We start from the raw sequence: 21,625 nt of genomic DNA, 5'->3' as shown, positions 1-21,625 counted from the left end.
GCATCTAGATCAGGGGAGGTCATTGTGCCTCTACTCATCCCTCATCAGGCCCATAATTGAGTACAATGCCCCTTTTGGCATGTACCTTACCAGACACCAGCAACTGGAAAGACCCCAAAAGTACCTCACCAAGAGGATCAAAGGGCTCAAACAGATGCCATATGCTGCCCGGTTAAAGAAACTCAAGCTCTACTCAGTGGCATACTGCCTGTTCAGAGGCGATCTGAGCCGGACTTGTAAAGCCATGTCCAACCTGGAATTAATGGACATGCTGCACCTCAGAAAATCCAAATCCCATCGAGCTACATGCTCGAGAGACTTGAACCTCAGCACTGAAATAAATGGGACATGCTGGAGGGACAGATTCATAACCCAGAGGCTCCCTTCACGCGAATAAAATCCCAGTCAAGGTTAGGCAGAGTCCCTCATTGACTCTCTTCAAGAAGAATCTTGAGGAGTGGATGGGAGATCGTAGGTTTACTACGGGTATCACTTCTGCATCACTGTTAGGCAGAGGCACAGTATACTAACCTCGAAAAAGGGCATAGCAAAATAAATTTAAAATGGGTGGCGAAAGCAAAACACATTCTGGCTAGGCTTATAAATGCCCTAGGGCAGATAGCCTAGTATGAACCTATGTTTAGAATCCAATTCCTGCACACTTTTTTGCAAACATTACAAATGCTTTAAAATGCTAACAAATTCAAGTTAACCAGCATTTACCGGAAGATTGATTGCAGCAGGCAATGACTATGGCAGCAGTGTTGCAAACTAGCTTGAGGTACTTGGCTAACATTTTTAGTGTATTACATACCCAATGGTATGGAGAGAAAGCCTAAAACCATTTCTGAAAAAGACACTTAACAAAACAGCGTCAAACCAAGAAATAGCTAGTATGAAAGGATTAGAACAGAAAATGCAGCACAGATGTCTATACATTCGATGAAGAATCTGGAGGTGTGACACTAGCAACATGTGTACATTACCTGTTCAGAAGTGTTCTTTAAGCGGATGAATTTCCCATCTACATCTATCTCCTCAACACCGATGTTCCCTGTGGCTGATGCAGAGTGAGCAATTGTCACACTACTGCTAGCTTCAGACTCCTCAACATCAAGACGTTTTCTCTTCCCTCGGGTTGTACGAACACTACGGCTCGAGGATGCACGAGAGACTGTCACTTTTGAAGATGGACTTGGGGAGAGTTTCAGCCTGACAGAAAAAGAGCACAGTAATGTAACATTCGACAAATGACTTTTCAAACTAATCCTCAGTACAAACCACTCTCCACCCTCTTACCTGGCAGAATGAAATTTAATTCCAGTTCTAGCAATGGCAGAACGCATCAACCCAGAAATTAAGGATAGGATTAGCAACCAGCATCAGATCCTAAAGAACACTTACTCTGCAGGTGCTGGGAACAGTGGAGAATCCTATGAACTAAACCAAGTTAGCACCATAGCTACCCACCAGTACTGGCACATACAAGTGAATAGGCTATGATGTGTTTTAGCAATAATAAAACAATTCCAGTCTTCTGTATCCCTTTGTCCAAGGGAACAAAGGAAAGAAAATATTCAGAATGGCTCACAGCGAGGTACTCTAATGGGTGCAAGGCAGTGATATCCCAGCTAACATTTGCCCTCTGAGCGAAATGACAGGCAAAATGTCTAAATGCAGCCAAGGGCATCATGAAAAGCATTCGATAAAACATGTAAACATAGGGGCCATTAGTTGATTTTTTTTTTTTATGCAGCATCCATAATTAGGGGAGGTGAATTCAGCACTGAAGATGGCTTTGCTAAATACCAGGAGCCTCAACCATACACTGATTTAGAGACTTCTCTGTTGGAGAAAGTGGACATCTGTACCATTGCTGAAACAGCTCAAAAATCCAAAATTCATCACAAACTCCAGGGTATACATACTTTCATGAAATGCAGAACTAGTGGGATAGGTGGAAGTCTCACTCTTCGTAAAACAAAAGCTAAAGACAAATCAAATCAGGGTGGAAATTCCTTGCACAGCAATTCAATTGATGCAAGTCACAATAATACCAAAACAGAATTCCATACAAGTGCACATACACTTTCCAGGACATATTTAGTGTCCTGTTCTGATTAAAAACCCCATAAAAAAATTCAAAGTTGAAAGCAAGTACAAACAGATGGGTTTAGATAATGCTGATACTGAAACTTAGTCTTTGCCTGCATGTAGTGCTTCGTCATGGACTTCCAGCTGTACAATTCTGTACACATTTGAGGACAAAACCTCAGAAAGCTTGGAAACAAACTTACACCTGCAACTGTGCTGTCACTTAGTGGAAGAATGCAAGACATTTTGACAAGATTACTAGGCACAGTGCTGTTTCTATGACAGATCACACAATTTTAAAAATGGATATAGTCGCACACATATGGTACTCCAACAGTGTAGTAAGCTGTTGATAATGCAGGTGTAAATGTGAAAGGTAACTAGCATTCACAGCTTATATTAAACTTATACTAGCATCAGTGAATTTAGTCCTAAAGTTTACAGGCAAAAGAGCCTCATTCATAACAATGGGCATTACAAGTAAAGGCAGCATACTGCAGAGAACAGATGTAGAGGAAAGCTGGGTATACAAAACAGCTTGTGGACAACCATTATTTGTTGCAAATCTGCTAGATAAGCATGGCAAGGGTTCCAAATACGCCATACTGAAGCATCTATCATCGGACCATCCAGTTTCGCACATCTGAAGGTGCACAAGAATGCAGTGTAGTTAAAGAAAAAAGTAGCACTGCTCCACCCAAGCACTAAATGCCAAAGATGGAATGTGTCAAAGTCCAGCTGAGAAGCCCCTGATGCCAAGGCATCCTTGGAAAAGCAGAGGAACCAGTCTTGAACAATGAAACATGTTTAAAAACAACCAATGACTGAATTCATTAGATGTAGTCTTAGTGACAACATTGTACACAAAGAACTTAAAACAATCCATCTGATGAAAATCTGTTTTGTTGGGGAGTGACCTGTACGAAATTAATTTGGAAAAATTTATCTTAAGCTTTGCCTATATTTTCTCAGAGTGCATGTGGTTTATTGGGACCGTATCAAGGCATTTAATATCACACAAGTGAATTAATTTGCAACAAACTAATTCATACAGAATTCAATAGGTAAAACACTAGTTCGGCAAAAGGACACAAGTTAAATTGGGAAAGGGGTTGTAACAATTTTTGGACTATTCTTTGGTACATAAGTGGGGAAATGGGCTGTGAACAAATATGCTTATGGGGAATTACAACAGTAATTTTCCAAAATGATCTACAAAAACAGCGCAATACACTGCAAGTGTTGAAGACGCTCAAAAGAGCAAATTTACAAAACTGTCAAATCCAAAAGTCTATTAAATAGAGATATAATTATAATAGTAAACTAACCACTGCTTTAATACCAAATTCAGGAAACCATCTTATGTCATTATCCCACTGTACTCATCCTTCATTAGCCCAGTTTGGTATGTACCTGATAAGACATCTGCAACAACTGGAAAGGCCGCAGAAATACCTCACTAAAAGAATCACAGGCCTAAAGCAGATGCCCTATGCTGAGTCTACAAAAAACTCCAACTATACTCTGAGACATATCGTCTACTCAGAGGCAATTGCTCAACATACAAGGCCATGTCAAACCTGGAGCTGTTGGACATGCTACACTTAAAGAAATCTCAATCCCTCAGAGCCACACACTCCAGGGATCTAAACCTCATCACAATGAACACATGCTGGAGGGATAGGTTCCTGAGCCGGAGACTCCCATACTCTGGAATAGACTGCCCATACATGTCAAGCAGAGCACCTCCTTGGTCCTCTTCAAAAGGAACCTTGATGATTGGATGGGAGATAGGAAATTCACCTCAGGGATCATGTCAGTCGCCCTGCTAGATAGGGGTCCAGGGAATTGTTATGGCTAGTCTTGTATAGGCCCTAGGGCCGATAGCCTAGCACACAGCAATTGGGGTGCTAGCAAGGACTGCCTCAGACATGCAGTTTGATGGAGATAGCAAATCCTCTAAGAAACCGAACAAGGAATGAGGTGGAGGTCACAGGTGAGAAGGGGAAATGAGTATAACGTGTACTCTCCCAAATTCCAAAAGGGAAGAAAAGTATTGGTCTTCTGTAATAAATTTTTTGACAACTCAGTTAATATACAGGGTCATCCTGTCTTCAGAGTTCCAAGAAAGGTTCTTTGCACATGACAGCACATGATTCAGATGCTCTCCTAGGACAAGTGTCAGCTATAAGGAAAAGAACTCCCAAATGACATGCATTAGAGGTGCTGAAGCAGCTGCTTCAAATAAATGGTGGCATGGTCGGTTTCTCCAATGGTAATTTCAGGTCCTAAGACAGAACCACTTTCCTCCTGAAAAGCACATATGAAGGATGACCATTAGGAAATGCTTTCTTGGAGACTCTGGATGTCAGTGAGGGGGATCTACAGGCAATCACACTAAATATTGGTGAATCCTCATGGACATGCAAGTTAAAACTCAAGGGCACATACAGAGCCAAAAGCATGTCTGCATGCCATGGCTGTAGATTCCCCTTCAGCACTGAGTCAGGAAAAATTTATCTAGCTACTTTCTGCTAGGTATTGTAGCTTTCCTCATGGATTTTTAGCATATCCCCAGAAAAAGATAGTACATGGCAACAGTCATATCTTCCAATTTCAATGTATTTACACAGGTTGGGGTGTACTATGAAGTAGCTTCTACTGCTGTATGAACATCCTAACAGTGCAGTTTGTACTGTTAGGAGGTCCATACACACTGTCGTAGGGATTTCTCCCTTACTACCTGAAGCAGAGAGAACCAGTATAGCCTGGGACAGAAAAGTTCAATACGATCATTTCTGGCCTTTGTGAGGAAAGTGCAACTGCGTAAGAACTTGCCATAATAGTAGCTATATCCTGCTCACTGTAGTATTCCAATACTAACCAATTATCCCGACAGATGCCCTGATGGTGTACCAAAGCCCTCTGAATGCACTTAAGTCCAGTGTATGGGTACATAAGTGGACACATGAGCACAAGACTCTCATACTATCTAGATCCAGGAGACCCTGGAGAAGCCAGGGTAGGAATACAGTCTAACAAAGAGGAGGGAAAAATTCCCCTCTCAGAACACAAGGTTTAGAGAGGGAGAGAGAGTGGGAGGGACACAGTATTGCAACAGTGACCAGAAGATTCTTACACAACTGTACTTGGTCCTTCCTTGGACTACTGTTGTAGTAATTCTAGTAGTGACTGTGATCCCCAAAGCCAAGGGTCGAGTGTGGATGAGTTAGAGATATGACTGCTCTCTACCAATTTTAGTCGTACAGATCTGGTAGAATAAACCCTTTACCTAGAAAAGGAATCCACCTTGTAATGGACCATGAAGGTGTGTAAAGGGGGATCAAGTTGCTGCTTACAGAATGGCTCTAGAATCAGTGCCCTTGAAGAAAGCACCAGTGAAGGAAATGGCTTTGGCAGACTATGCACACCAGACGGGGACTTACCATAGTAACAGAAAAATTGATTTACAGATCCAAATGGAAACTGCTTCAAGACTGGGTTGCCCACTGTTTTCCTGAAAGGAGACAGATGTTCTGCTTTAATAATGACTTTGGCCTCAAGGTACATCTCATTTGCCTGTTTACATCCAAGGAGTGCAGAAGACTCCTCTGTTGAATGTACAGTTCAATTTAAAGAGAATTCATTGACTACCTTGGTCATGAAAGGAGGATTAGCTCTGTGACCCGCCCCTTATAGAAAACTAGAAAAGGAGGGCTAGCCATAAAGGCTTGAAGCTCAGAGGCCTTTCTGGTAGATGCAAGGGCCACCAGCAAAATAGTTTTCCCAAGTGCAAAAGTATAGGGGAAGCACAGGTCACAAGTTCACAACGTGGCAAAGTGACTTTTTCCAAAATTAAAATGATAAACCAGGGGGTGGGATAGTTCTAGATTGGGTCAAAGGAAGGATTCCCTTTAGAAATTGTTTGACTTGGTTCAATTCTTAAAAGCAAGGGGGGTTAACTGGCATGCAGGCTAAGACAGCTGATAAGTGGGTCTTAAAGACTACAGGCACACTCAAGTAGGATAAAATCTTTGGGTCTCCCCACCAGAAGGGGCTCTCATTCTTTTTGGGACATCATATCCCCAAATGGAAAACATTCTTTCTAGTGGGAGGTTCACGCACTCTGCAGCACCTTCAGTGAATTGGGTGTCTGAAAAAAAAAAAAAAAAAAAGTAAAATCTTATCCACACAGTGTCAGGCTGAGACCCTGTAGGTTGGGATGAAACAGAGCGGTCTTTTACTTTGAGTCAGCCCACTTTGTAGGGTAACTTGCAGTGAGCTCCTGGATAGGTGGAGGACAGTACAGTTGTGAACACTTACCATAAATGTAGATGATAGAGTGTATTCACTGCTGCAGTCATCACACTTGGGTCATCTGCCTGCAGGTAGCCTTCAGTCAGCCCAAATACCAGAGATGTAGTATTTCTGTGTCTGTTGCAGTCACTCCAGGTCTGGTGTCAGGTGTATAAAAACAGGCAGCAGACACCATTATATCAGTTTCTTGCCCAAAATGTCAGGAGCCCCCCAATAGGGAGCTAAGCTATGGTGGTAGAATCACCACCAGTAAAAAGTAAATACCAATACCCCTGCAAGGGGTGAGTAGTATACACAGAGGAGAGAGAGAATGAGCAGGAGGCTGGAGAAACCAGGACTGCAACAGTGAATACACTAACATCTACATTATCACAAAAGTTGATTCCCAAAGCTGTAGAAAGGGTGGAGGCAGTCAAGTCTGAGCTGGCTAGAATGCCCTGCAGGACTGCAGTTGCAAAACACGCCCTGGATTTGGAAAATATAGGCAGGTGGTGACGCTTGGTGAATGTGTGTACAGAACTCCAGGTAGCAGCCTCCAGAATGTCCCTAGGTAGGGACTCCCCTGAAGAATGCTGTAGAGGTAGAAGTTGCTCTAGTGGAATGCATTCTGACCCCCTGAGGGGTTGGTTTCCCAGCCTCCAGAATGTCCCTAGGTAGGGACTCCCCCGAAAAATGCTGTAGAGGTAGAAGTTGCTCTAGTGGAATGCATTCTGACCCCCTGAGGGGTTGGTTTCCCATGGTGTTTGTGACAAAAATTGATAGTGTGCTTTTCATTTGGAAATTGTCCGTTTAGAAATGACCTTGCCCTCTGTCCCTGGTGCAAAACTTTGTAATAACTGGTCAGAATTCCTGAAGGGCTTAGTCCTATCCAGGTAAAAATCTTGAGCTGTCTGTGCACGTCCAAGGAGTGCAGGATCCTTTCCCCTTTATTTTAAGGATTAGGAAAGGTTGGAAAATGGATAGATTGGTTGAAAGACACACTGGACACCACTTTGGGCATAAAGGATTAGTCCTGAGGGAGACCCCGTCAGCATGAAAAAAAGGGTTCCACTGCCATAAGTGCTTGTAGCTCAGACGGTCTTCTCACTGAAGTGATGGCCAGGAGCAATGCTGTTTTCCAAGAGAGGAAGTTTAGTCTGCTGACACTGCAGGCTCAAAATGGGGTAGCGTGAGTTTTTCCAGTACAAAGTTAAGGTCCCAAGCAGGGGTGGGTGCTCTCCTTGGTGGCCTTAAGTTGTTTGTCCCTCTCCGGAACAGTTTGATGAGAGGGTGAGAAAAAAGGGGTGGCTTAGAGTTGTAATGAGCAGAGATGGCAGAGGCATGAATCTAAATGTAGAAGGAAAGGCCTCTGGAGTAGATCTGCTAAGTAATCCAGGATTAGAGGTAGAGAGGTCAGAGTAGTGTCCTCTCCTTTAGACTGAATCCAGGAGCAATACATTTTCCACTTATCAGCATAGGATTCCCTTGCACTGGTTCTTCTGGCTTCAAGAAGGATGTCCACCACCTGCTTGCTTAGGCTGGTCACTGGGGGAGAATTCAAGGAATAAGTCAGGCTGCAAGATGTAGGGCTTGTGGTTGCGGATGCAAGATCAGTCTCCCCTACTGCGTGAGCAGGGTCTAGCTCTAGGGTAGGGGCCAGGGTGGTACCGGTGACAAGCTGTGCAGGAGTGGGTACCAGTGCTGGCATGGGCCAGTCCAGGGCAATCAGAATTGTCCTTGGTCTGTCCTGTCTTATCTTGAGCAATATTCTTGGAGAGAAGGGGAGGGGGGGGTGCATAGATTGAGAGGTTTACCCACTGAAAGGATGAGTACTCCACTTTCCAGGTCCTGCTGTGGTGTCCTAGTGCAGAATTTGCTGAGCTGGTGCAGAATTTGCCGAGCTGGGGATTGCAGGGAGAGGCAGAGATCCATCTCTGGGGTCCCCAATCTCTGAATCAGAAGTCTGAAAGTGCTGGGCTCTAATTGCCATGCATTTGGGTCAAGGAGATTTCTGCTTTAGTCTGCCAGTGTGTTTTGTTTGCCTGGCAGGAATTGAGCTTGCAGATCGACCTGCATGTCCAAGGCAGTGTTTCACAGGGCCATGGCTAGCCTACAGAGTGGGTAAGGGAGGGTTCCCCCCTGCTTGTTGATGCATCACAACTGTGTTGTCTGTTTTTATTAGCAGGGGTCCTGGTGAGAGTATGGATCTGAAAGCTGTTAGAGCATGCTGAACAGCTATAGCGTGTCTTTTTGATGTGCAGATGAATTTGACTTGGGCTCCAGTGTCCCTGAATGCACTTGTCGTCCAGATGTGCCCCCCAGGCATAGTCTGATACATCTGTGGTTAGGGTCTGGGCAGTGTGGGGTTGAGTAAAGGGGAGTCCCTTGCTGTGGTTGCATGCTATTGCTCACCAAAGAAACTCTGTCCTTAGACAATGTATGATGGGAATGAGTTTCCAGGTCCTGAGAATGTTGGCACCAAAGACTAAGTACCACTGAAGTTCCCTCGTATGCTGTCTGGCATATGGAATTAGGATACAGGAGGCCATGAACCCTAGGGCCTGCAGGATTTTCCTTGCAGATAGCTGGGTTCTGGTGGCCATTTGAGTGAAGTAGTCTGTCAGACAGGCTTGTTTTTTTGTAGTAAGGAATGCCAACTGGGATGCTGTGTACAAGCTTGCTCCCAGGAATACAATCTTTTGACTGGGGACTAGTTTTGATTTCTTTTCATTAATGGTGTACCCCAGGGAGGTTAGAAGGTTGTTTACAAATGTCAGGTGCTGCAACAGCATTTCCTGACTGCTAGCCTGAATTAGGAAGTCATCCAAGTATGGGTAAATTAGAATTTTTCTTTGTCTGCAGCAGGCAATGGCTGGAGCCAGACATTTTGTGAATACACTGGGAGCAGTGGATAAGCCGAAGGGAAATGCAGAGAACCGATAATGCACAGATCCTGCCCTGAAGCATCGACATTTACTGCAAGAGTCCCTGATAAAGGCCATCTGCACATCAAGTCTAGGGTGGCTAACCAGGCATCTTTGGCCAGCATAAGAAGCTGCTACAGGGTGAGCATTTTGAATTTTGGTACCACCAGGAAAGTTTTTAGAATAGAATGATCTAGGATAGGGCGCCAAGTGCCCTGTTTTCTGGGTACCAGGAAAAGTCTAGAATAGAACTTTTGACCTATCTGTTCTGCAGGAATAGGTTCAATTGCCCTTATTGAGAGCAGGGATTGAACTTGGTTTAGTCTCTCTGCCCACTGGTTTGGAGAAAGGTCTGGGAACCCTTTTGGGGTTGGCAGTGAGGGGAAGCAAAATTTGTACCCATGGGATACAATGTTGAGGACCCATCTGTCTTTGGTGATGGAAGTCCAGTTTTTTGCATGATGGGCAAGTTTTCCTCCTAGGGGCACAAACAGTTGGACAGAGGTGGGAAGTGGAGTTGAGAAGTCATTGCAAATTCTTTCCATAAGTTGGTAGCTTAGCACTTCCTGTTTTTTTAAGTGGAGGCACTCCATTGCTTAGATCTCTGAATACCCTGAGACTATAGAGTCTGGGGGGGGGGGTTGTTTCACCTGGGTCTAGTTTGAGATGGCCTTGAGGGGGCTGGAAAGGGCCAATGTTTCTAGGGGCAATGCCTACTGAATCTAGGAGGCTGTTTTTGCAAGAAGTCTTTGTCGGCACAGATTTAGCTTTTTCTTCCATCTTAAGAACCTCTTCTGCTTTGCTGCCAAACAGATTGTCCTTGGTCTGTGGCAAGGTCTGCTCCTTAAGCCAAGCATGCCTTCTCAGTACAGAACCAGTGACTGCTGCCCTGCAAGATGCTTCTAGGGCGTCAAAGCCACATTGCAAAGTATGCTTGCTGACTTGGCTTGCCGAATGCATAAGCTCTATTTTCTGCACAGCCTGTAAAAGGTAGCTATTTTTTGCTTAAGTTCCATAATATGTTGTTGGTACTTCAGCATATGAAACTGGCAATTCAAAGCCCTAATGGCGAGAGTTGCAGAGGTGTATGCTTTCTTACCCCATCTGTCTAAAGCTTTGGAATCCCTGTCTGAAGGGGTGGGATTCTTAGCTGTAGTTGCTTTGATACCTTTAGGCCCCTAGGAGATGACCTCTGGGTCAGCAGTAGGATTTTTGAAAAGGAATTGGAGTCAGGAACTCTGTAGTACCAGTCTGGTTTCCTATGAGCTGGTGGGTAAGGTATCAGGAGTTAAACTGGATTCCATAAAGACATCATCCGCAACATCCAGGACTGGGGGTATTACTAAAGGCCTATGTAGTAACAAATCTAGAAATTCCAGGTCTCCTTTTGGACTGAGGCTAGTCTTGGCATTCCCAGTGGAAATGCTCTCTTAAAAGTATGTAAAGTTTCACCAAAAGAAAAATCTGGAGAAGCAGAGGGAATGGATTCCTCTGCATTTGAATCCCCATAAGCAGACAAAAGGCATGTCTTCATAATCAGATACATCAGAGTCAGACTCTTGGTCTGTTAAAGCTGCTGGGGACAGGTCACTTTCTCTTAGCAGGGGAAGGCAGACTTCCCCTAATCAGCATAAGGGATTCCATTTTAAGCATTTGATTTTGTGGCAAGGAAGCAGGTGCATGAGCTGTCAGTTTTTTAGGCGTAGTGCGTATTCTTGGCCTTAAACTCTGTAGTTTTAGACAGAATTGAAGATGCAAAATATTTGGTTTGTGTCAAGTATCAGTAGTGCGAAGAACTTCCTCAGAAGTCTGTGCCTGCTCAGCAGCTCTGGACCCATCCAAGGTAGAAACATCTGTAGGATCCGTAATCGAAGAGTCTTGCGGCATACCAGACTCCAAACGGATCTCTGTACAGGCCTGTGAATCCAATGAAGTGGGCATCAGGGGCTGTGAAAGCACCTCATTGAGTACCAGTGAACTGGCGACTAGCTTAACGGAAGCTTGGACCTGTGTGGTCTGTCTTTATCCTTACGTTTTTCAGAATATCGGTAGTCTAATGGCTTACCAAAGCCATTTCCAAATATGGAGATAGAAAGTATTTAGCGACAAGGGCCAGACGACGAATAGTTTGAGAATCAAGCAAGGCACAAAACCGGCAGCGAGGTACATTGTGGTCTGGGCCTAAACAGGTGACGCTGTAAGAATGGAAATGTGTGGTATTTACTTTCCACAGGCATGAAAATTGTTAACCGTTTCTGACATCGGTTAGAGGAAGAAAAAAGGATCCCCAACAGGATACTTAGCTTCAGAAGACTTCAGGATAATTCAATTCAGAAACTAAAAAATTAGGTAATGGACGACCGGCACTCGTGCAAACTGCTTTGGGCTCCTTGGCAAGACTGATGTAATGGCGTTGGCTGCCTATACCCCTGACGTCAGACCTGGAGCGACAACTGATGCAGAAATACCAAGTCTCTGGTATTCGGGCCGACTGAGGGCTACCTGCAGGCAGATAACCCAAGTGTGATTAACAGTGAAACACGAAGAACATCCAGTGATCTCTGGCCCAGAAGGAAGTCACCAGCAAGATTTTGGGTCTGTCCAGTTGAATCTTCAGTAGCACTATGGGATTAGTGGTAGAGGGAGAAGGCAGATGTACTTTCCTTTCCCAGCAGGGAGAGAAGGCATCCATCCTCCAGGGCTGGGGATAAGGAATTCGGCTGCAAAACAGCTGAAGCTATCTGTTCAGAGTTGAGGCAAAAATTCTACTTGGGGAATTCTCAGACCTTGATTAGCATCCATTCGTGAGGGTCTTCCATGGACCTACTTAGAAAATCTAAGTACAGGTGGTGTGCATCCCATCAGGAGACAATGAAGGGACATATTTGCCTTTACAGCTTGTTCCCATGCCAGAAGAGCCAGCCTAAACAGCTGGTAGGACTTGGGTCCCCCAGTTTGATGACATACTAAACTACAGTGCTTGTTGTGAAAATCCTGAGCAGGCCTGGTTTCCATATGTAAGAAAGTAACTGAAGGGCCTGAATCAGAACAGACATTTCTTTGATACTGATGTGCTCCCTCCTTTGTCTGTGTGACCAGTTGCCAAGAACCAATGAGACCATCCAAACTATCCAAGCCTAATGTGATGCATTTGTGCACAATTCCTGAATGGCAGCAAGTGGGCAAAGACTCGAGCCAGACTTTGCTGGACCTGAGAAATCCACCTCCAACTCTTCAGAAAAGGGAGAGGAATTTTGAAATCCACTGAATAACACTGCTGAGATTATGGAAATTTTAGGTACCACAGGATCTGTACGTAGCTTGGCAAACAGCAACACTGCAATGGCGGCTGCCATGTATCCCAGGTTTCTTAGTCCCCCTTGCAGGAGCAGACTCAACAGACAGAAGGGATAGAAAGTTGGAAAGACTCTTTTGGAGAAAAGCCATTAATAGTACATCCAGCCTATAACCTAGGAAAATTATGTCCTAGGCAAGGGGTTAAAACGATTTCTTGAGTATTCCCAGGAATGAAATTTAGGTGTAGTGTGTCCTGAGAGGTAGACTGGACAATGTCCAGCTAAGGAAATTTGTATACCTTGAGTTCTGCTAAAGGTGACAACTGGGTGTGACACTGAAGACCTTAGGAGGGAGTAGATAAACCAAAAAGTAAAGCAGAAAATAGAAAATATGAAAGTTAGAATCTTAGGAATTTCCTGCCAATGGGGTGGAAGAGGATGTGCAGGTATGCATCCTACAAGATTACGGAGATTAGAAAAGCTTGAGGGAGTATGAAAGTAATGTGTGTTTATTTTTATTTTACATTTGTTTACCGGGAAAGTCCGACTGGACACGGGTCCTTTTTCAGCAGAGGCCAGGAGAGAAAAGCTCCAAGGAATGCACATATAGTAAAAAATACAGCACACAGTTGTAAGTTACAGAAGTAAAATACAGAAGGGAAATTGAGAACAAAATGATTACAATAAAATGATCTACATAAAAAAATGTTGACATTAATTCTAATACGATCTTTACATACATAGCCATATGTATGACAGGATCTTGAAAGATGGTACCTTTACAAGGTCAATCCAGAATGGCCCTCCCAGTCTTGAATAAAAGCCTCTAACTGCTGGTGTGGCACTGGTTCTATAGTGCCCTGCTCTATTTCCTTCCAAGAGAGGAGGGAATACTTATTTTGTTTGGTTGGGGTGGGGGGGGGGGGTGCTCAAGGATGGGATTTTCCCTACAAGACATCTTGTAACCTTACTGAATGACTGATAATACCCATTTGTCTATAGTGATAAATTTTTAATTTGGAATGGGCAAGGTTATCCTTTTCGATAAGGACATTCCTTGATCAAGGAGGTAGGAAGGTGGCAGCAGGTAGTCAGGCTGACTTTGTCTGGAAGAGGTTGTCTTCCAGGCATGCAGTCTCCAAAAAGCTTGCGGAACCTTCTCCTGGGCTGTTTCCTCCCCTTCTGAGAGGGTTTCTAACCCTTCTGAACAAAGGAAGTTGGCTTAGCAGGGTAGTTTCTAAGATTTTTCTTCAATGCCCAGGCATCAGTTTTGCCCTTTATCTTACAGTCAAAAAGTTGTGCTGCAGAGAGTCCAGATAAAAGGCTACTGTGATGGGGCCTTTACATCCTCAGAAAAGGAATGTTGATGAAGCCAAGCAAATCAAACAACTGATCCAGTAGCTGAAGCCCTGGCAGAAGCCTCTGCACCAGCGTGCATTTAATGGAATGCCAAGCAACATAAATAGCTTGCCAAAACATGGAAATTGCTTAAAATCAGAACACTTGCAGCTACGGTCTTACGACCAAAGATGCACAAAAGGTATTTTGTCATTTGAGTCTGGCAATTTAAAAGCCATGAAAGCAAAAGTGGTAGAAGTATAAACCTTTTTATACCTGTTCATTGCCCTAGGTCTCAAAAAGGCAAGCTAGCAGAAGTTTCTTAGGTTTATCAGTGGAAACTGAAAAGGCAGAAGATCTGCTACAGGATTTTTATAAAAGAAACTTAAGTTCCTCAGATACCTTATAAAAGGCATCTTGCATGCTGGAGGCTGGAAATCAGGAGCAAAGTGGATGCAAAAGCATCCAGGAAGGCTTTTAATACTGGATGACTGGGTGAAAGAGCTCCTGCTGCTAGCAGATTGTAATTTATTTGCACATCAGAAACATGTTTTGCTAATGTCTTTTGGCTTTAGGGGTCACCACAGCGGAACTCCAGTCCACTAATGATTGGCAGTGGATTTTTTTTACGGTGCAGAGTTGTCAGACCAACACCCAACCTTCAAAAAAGGCACACCCATTAACGCATGCACCTACCTGCATTTTAAACATCACTCTACTGTAGGGAGGACATGCAGACTCCACACAGGTGCTCCAGCAGAGAATCTAATGGGAGAACCTCTTGCTGTGAGGCAACAATGCTAACCGCTGCACCACTGCGGCTAGGTTTTGCTACACAATCAAAATGCAACATTATTTTTAGTTATATTTTCCCCAATGACATCTCCTCAATGGGGGAGATGGGGGGCAGGGTCAGAGGCTAGCTGATCAGGAAAAAAGATTTGTGAACAGGCTAAAGCATCCGCCTCATTATCAGATTCCTCCTCCTCCTCAGATAAAGATCAATGTTGCCTCTTTGGTGGTAGGAAGGGGAGAGCAGGAGGTTATAGGAATAAAGGGTGTTTCAGAGACAAGGTGGCCTTACATAGATAGTTTCAGAACTTCAACCACTCCTTTTTCTAGGGCATCTGAATTGGAAACTTTCGGTTTTGTTACTGTATACCTCTTTCTGCACAAGGATTTGAGGAATGCCCTCTGGTCCATCTGAAATGATTAACCTCTGTTCCCCCTTGTCAGTTTCTATATAAACAATCTTGAATGTGCAAGAGTCGGACATCATACCAGCCTTCAGTGGGGCTGTGGTAGAAACTATCTAAAGCATTCCAACACAACATGAATTTCTGAAATATCACAGTGGTGCATCCTAATCAGAGTGAAAAGCAGTGCTCAGGCCTAACCTTTTTGAACTTTTTGGTGTGAGCAGGGCATCCAAGGCACACAGTTCTGCCAACAGACTGTGCAAAGTGCTCCAAATAAACAGCTTAACAAGGAGTGTGCATGTACAGTCTTGGGCATAAATGAATGACAGGTCTGAATTTCTGTTCAAGTGCTCTGCCCCTAGACAAAAATAGCACTGAGTGGATGTTGTTAAAAGGTATCGGGCCAACAGTCACTTCCCTCTCTTAGTGGACATTAACTCATTCACTCCAACACAGCTCAGGAAGTTAACTTCCAATGGGCGGAGCCCAAGCCTTTTGACAATCAAATTATGTCTTCACACTTCAAACAAATGCTCATATCTCTAGAACTATAGGGATTATTAAATAAAGTGTAAATGACAAACTTCAGCACAAACTATTTTTATAGTGGTAGTATTGTTTGGGTTCTAGGTCAAACTCAGTTTTATAAGTCACAGTAAACCACAGTGACTATTACGTTTGTAATATTTTGTAAACTTACAATTTCTCAGCAACCACTCAAGTTGCACACATGCTGTCAACTACATTTTATTCACCTAGCTGAGAGCTTTCACATGAGGCTAAGGAGTTGTCGGTTACTTGGTTGAGATATTTAGAAAAATGTGACAATTATATCTATATAAATTAATATAATAAAACAGTTCAGATATCTACTTGCACTAGACAGATGTCAAATATTAATGCAGTTGAGTCTGCCATTGTGTAAGCGTTAAGATGAAATCTTTCAAAACCTTGCACATGGCATGGTTTTGGAATTATTAATGCAAATATGAACCAATATTTGACCCTTTGAGACATCAGTAGGAGGTAGGCAATGGGAGCTGCTACCAATGCAAAAGGCAGACAAATGGGAGGAAAGATCCTGTATCAAGATGGCAAGACAATCTGAGGATGTTATGCTCCCTACATCCAATTATGTACTCCCTACACTCATGGGCTTGGGTCGTAGACATACAAGCATCGGGAAGGTTTTTGGCTTTGGAATGCCAGCCAGACATCACATTACTTCAGTGAGATAAACCCCCCCCCCCACCCAATACTATGAATACCCCCCCCCCACCCAATACTATGAATACTGCAACAGTGATCCAAGGACATCACTATTTCTGCACATAGTAGGTTCATCTGTGGTACCTCTTCAAATATATGCCGCAGGCATTGGAGCTGCTCATCATCTGAAGGAAAATTTCAGGCAGCTCCTTAGTCACCCCACTCAGATTTCAAGTTCTCTGGTGACTTATCTATACTCTACAAATGGCAACCATGCTAAAATTGGAAATAGGAACTGGGGTACCAGCAAGAATCTATTACAAACAGCAGAACATAAGGAGGGTTAGCTGAATGCCCTGTGCACTGCTGAGGAAGGCAGAAACAGTACAGTTTTGTACCTACCATAATATATATATACATATATATATATATAGATATATATATATATATATATATATATATATATCTCTATATATCTATCTATCTATCTCTATATATCTATCTATCTATCTCTATATATCTATCTATCTATCTCTATATATCTATCTATCTATCTCTATATATCTATCTATCTATCTCTATATATCTATCTATCTATCTCTATATATCTATCTATCTATCTCTATATATCTATCTATCTATCTCTATATATCTATCTATCTATCTCTCTATATATCTATATATATATATACACATACACACACACAGGGTGAACAATGGTTGGTACTTTTAGAAGCTAGTACGCCCTGCAAAACTGTAGTGGCAAAACCAGCTCTAGTTACAGTACAGAGGTAAGTGATAGTGTTTGCTGAAGGTGTGCACTGAACTCCAAGTAGCAGCTTCCAGAATATCCTTGGTTGGCACTCCCCTGAGAAAGGCTGCTGATGTAGCTGTAGCCCTGGTGGAGTGGGACCTAATGTTAGCAGGTACTGGTTTCCCATGATGTATGTAGCAAAAACATATGCAATGCCCTATCCATTTTGAAAGGGTCTGTTTTGAGATAGCTTTTCCTTGTGATCCTGTAGCATAGGCTACAAAAAGCTGGTCAGTTTTTCTGAAAGCCTTAGTTTTATCCAAGTAGTAACGCAATTGCCTGTGAATGTCAAAGAGTGCAGGAGTCTTTCTCCTTTGTTCTGGGGATTTGAGAAGGTGGGCAAGTGAATGGTTTGGTTTAGGGCCACACTGGATACCACCTTTGGCATAAAAGGATTAGTTCGCAGAGAGACTGCGTCTTGATGAAAAAATATGAAAGGTTCCACTGCCATTAGTGCCTGTAGCTCTGAGACTCTAGCTGAGGTTATTGCTAGTAGTAGGGCAGTTTTCCATGAAAGAAATTTTAAATCAGCTGAAAAAGCTGGTTCAAAGGGCGGCAGTGTAAGCTTTTCCAGAACAAAGTTGAGATCCCAAGTAGGTGTTGGAGCTCTCCTTGGCAGTCTTAAGTTCTTAGCCCCTCTGAGGAACTGTCTTAGGAGTGGATGTGAGAATAAAGGAGGATCCGTGCTGTAATGAGCTGAAATTGCCGAGGTGTGGATCTTAATAGATGAAAAGGAAAGTCCTTTGTGTAAAATCTTAGTTAAATATTGTAGAATCTGAGGGATGTTTGGATCAAGGGGGTTAAGGCCTTTAGCCTGGTTCCAGGTGCAAAATCTTTTCCATTTGTCTGAATAGGTTTTCCTGGGGCTGGGCCTCCTGGCCTCCAGAATGACACCCATAACAGCTTTGGATAAAGGTGTTGGCTGGTTGTTTAGGTAATTTGCTATGCAGCCAGGTTTAAAGTCTTGAGCTGGCTGTGTAGAATCTGGTCTCGCTGGGTGAGCAGGTGAGGAATTTGTGGCAAAATCCATGGTGGGCCATGGGCCATGTTCCTTAAAATTGGGTACCAGTGCTGGCATGGCCAGTCTGGTGCAACGAGTATCATTTGTGGCCTCTAATCTGACTTTCAGCAGTACCTTTGCTAGAAGGGGTAGTGGAGGAAGGCATACACTGAATGCTTTCCAACTGAATGAGAGGGCGTCCACTTTCCAAGCTAGTGGATGGAAGGTCCTTGTGCAAAATTTTTGAAGTTGGTGGCTGTGGGAGCTTGCAAACATCTATGTCTGGGCATCCCCATTTTTGAGCTATCATTGCAAATACTTGTGGATCTAGTTTCCATTCGTGTGGATCCATAATGTTTCTGCTTAGATCGTCTGCCAATGTGTTTTTCTTTCCTGGCAGGAATTGTGCTTGTAATTGAACCTGATAAGACAGTGCAGTGCTCCACAAGGTCATTGCTTGCCTGCATAGAGGGTAGGAATGTGTGCCCCCTTGCTTGTTTATGTACCACGTGACTGTGGTATTGTCAGTCTATTAGTTGTCCTGGGTGTAGAAGGTCCTTGAAAGCAGTTAGGGCATTCTGTACTGCTAGCATTTCTTTTTGATTGATATGCAGATGCCTCTGATCTGTAGTCCATTTGCCCTGAATGCACTGCCCTGGGCATGTGTGCTCCCCAGGCATAGTCCGGTGCATTTGTTGTCATAGTTTGCCTGGCTGAGGGTAAGGTGAAAGGCTAACCCTTGTTGAGGTGACATGCCTGTGCTCACCATAGAATCTTCTGTTGAAGGCAAGGAATGAGTGGTATCATTGTTTCCAAGCTGTGGCTGTACAGAGTCCATACACTTTTCAGGTACCATTGTAATTTCCTCATATGTAGTTTTGCAAATGGTATTAGTAGTATGCAAGATGCCATGAATCCCAAGGCCTGCAGAATTTTTCTTGCAGAGAGTTGGGTCTTTGTTGCCATTATTTTGAAATATTGAAACAGCTGTCGCCGCTTGTCTGGCGTGAGATAAGCCATCTGGGCCATTGTATTCAAGCTGGCACCCAGGAATATTAGGTTTTGTGAGGGTACTAGTTTTGATTTCTTTTCATTTACTGTGTACCCTAGGCAACTTAGGTGTTTGACAAATGCCAGATGCTTTAAAAGAATGTCCTTGTTTTCTGCTTGAATAAGGCAGTCGTCCAGGTATGGGTATATTTGAATTCCTCTGTCTGCAGTATGCAATTACTGGTGCCAGGCATTTTGTGAAGACCCTGGGCGCAGTAGATGAGCCAAAGTGCAGTGCAGAGAATTGATAATGCGTTGAACCTGCAATGAAGTGGATGTTTCTTCTGCAATTTTGTCTAATAGGGACATTCAGGTATGCCTCCTTGAGGTCCAAAGTGACTAGCCAAGCATTCTTGCCCAGCATGGGAAGAAGCTGCTGTAGTGTTAGCATCTTGAATTTTGGTACCTGCAGATAGGTGTTCAGAGTTGAAAGATCCAGAATGGGTCTCCATGCTTTGTCCTTTCTTGGGACTAGGAAGAGTCTTGAGTAAAATCCTTGTCCTAGGCTACTGCGTAGGTACCTGTTAAATGGCTCTCATGTTCATGAGAGCTGTAATTTGTTTTTGTGCCTCTGCCCATTGATTTGGTGGCAGGTTTGACATTCCTCTGATCCTTGGTAAGGTATGAAAGTGGAATCTATATCCTTGAGGGACAATGTTTAGAACCCATTTGTCTTTTGTGATGATGTGCCAGTTGTCTGCAAAAAATGCTAGTTTTCCTCCCAAGGGAGTTGCCAGGAGAGATTTGCTTGGTAGTTTGAGGACAGAGTCATTGTGTTTGTCTTCTGCTAGCTTGGGGCCTGTCTCCTCCTTTCTGGGTAGCAGAACCCCATTGGCGAGGTTTGTAAGTGCCCTGTGACTGACATCTGCCCCTTGGGTGTCTGTACTTGCCCCTCTACGATCTGAAGCTGGAAAGGACCAGTTTTTTGTTGGCCAATTTCTGCTGAAACGAGGAGGTTGTACCTGCACAAAATCCTTGACCGTTTGCATAGACTTTGCCTTATCCTCCATTTTCTTTAAAACCTCTTCTGCTTTGACACCAAATACATCCTGCTGTAAAGGTGCATCCAATAATTTTGCTTTAACATGGTCAGGGAGGGTTTGTTCTTTTAACCAAGCATGTCTACGTATGACAGAGCCAGTAACAGCTGCTCTACAAGAAGCTTCCAATGAATCAAATCCACATTGTAAAGTAGGTTTGCCCACCTGTTCAGCTGCATGCAACAGATCCTGCATTTCCTTGAATTCAGGTAGTTCTGAATGTGTGCTCTTTTTGTTTTAACCGAGACATTAGGAATTGTTGATATTTCAACATGTGAAACTGGCAATTTAATGCTCTTATAGCCAGAGTAGCTGAGGTGTATATTTTCTTTCCCCATCTATCTAGGGCTCTGGAATCCCTTTCAGAGGGCACAGGATTTTTAGCCATAGAAGCTTTTGCTCCCTTAGGACTCTGGGAAATTGTTTCTGGGTCAGCTACAGGGCTTTTATAAAGGAATTTGTGCGAGTCATGTACTCTGTAGTATGTCTGGTTTGGCTGGAGCAGGAGCAAGAGAGTCTGGATTTAAACTGGACTCCAAGTAAACATCATTCACAATATCTAGAACAGGAGGGATAGCAAGAGGTCTGTGCTGGGGTAGTAAAAGGAACTCTAAGCTTTTCTTATAATCTGAGTAATCCTGGCCTTCCCAGTGGAAATGTTCCCTCATGGTATGTAGAGTTTCCCCAAAGGAGTAGTCTTCAGGGGGAGATGCTGAGGGAATAGTCTCTTCAGCATCAGAATCTTCATAAGGTGGAAAAGTGTAATCCTATTCCTCAGAAAAATCCGAGGAGAGAGATACTGGTCAGAGAATGTATAATCCTCCTCTTGTCTTGGTCTTTTATCAGGAGGGGGATGGGAACCCGATAAGGGTAATCAAATCTTCAGCCATCTTAAGCATCTGTTTCTTAGGCATGGGGCCTTGGACTGTAGACTGATGTACAGTTTTCTTTGGTTTTAAAGGAGTTTTAAGTTTAGCATAAGATTTAATGGTGAGTGTAGTCTGTCTGAAGACACCTTCTGCAACCGAAGGTATTTCCGTTGCACCGGTGTCTAGTTCTACTCTGGTGTCGGTAGATGGCTGCGTTGGCCTGGTAGACTCCGTTTGGGAATCCACAGCTGTCTGGGGTTCCAGCTCTGTGGTCAGGGGCTGCGTAGGCGCCTCACTGAGAACCGGCGACAGGCCCAGCTGAGGCCTTGGTGTCTGGCTTATTCCTAGGCTGCCTGTCCTTATCCTTGCGTTTTTTTATGAATGGCGGTCATCGGCTGCTCCAACGGCATAATTAAATTTCCTACCAAAGTAATGCCGTGCGAAGTCAAAATGGCGTTTGATAGTTCGTTTATTAAACCTAGCGCAAAACCGACAA

The 21,625-nt window shown here is 43.6% G+C and overlaps 1 protein-coding gene across 1 annotated transcript in view; it reads right to left on the bottom strand.

Annotated features, from left to right (window-relative positions):
- LMNB1 (lamin B1) overlaps nt 1–21,625 on the bottom strand; it is a 701,755-nt gene that overhangs the window by 181,788 nt on the left and 498,342 nt on the right. Inside the window, exon 7 of the mRNA XM_044060786.1 lies at nt 987–1,212. Coding sequence (XP_043916721.1) covers nt 987–1,212 — 226 coding nt within the window. The remainder of the gene's footprint in view (nt 1–986; nt 1,213–21,625) is intronic.

The sequence above is a fragment of the Protopterus annectens genome, chromosome 2.part0 (assembly GCF_019279795.1).
Source record: "Protopterus annectens isolate FY-2018-M chromosome 2.part0, PAN1.0, whole genome shotgun sequence".
NCBI classification, from domain to species: Eukaryota; Metazoa; Chordata; order Ceratodontiformes; family Protopteridae; genus Protopterus; species Protopterus annectens.
This window is presented reverse-complemented; position numbering and strand designations above follow the sequence as displayed.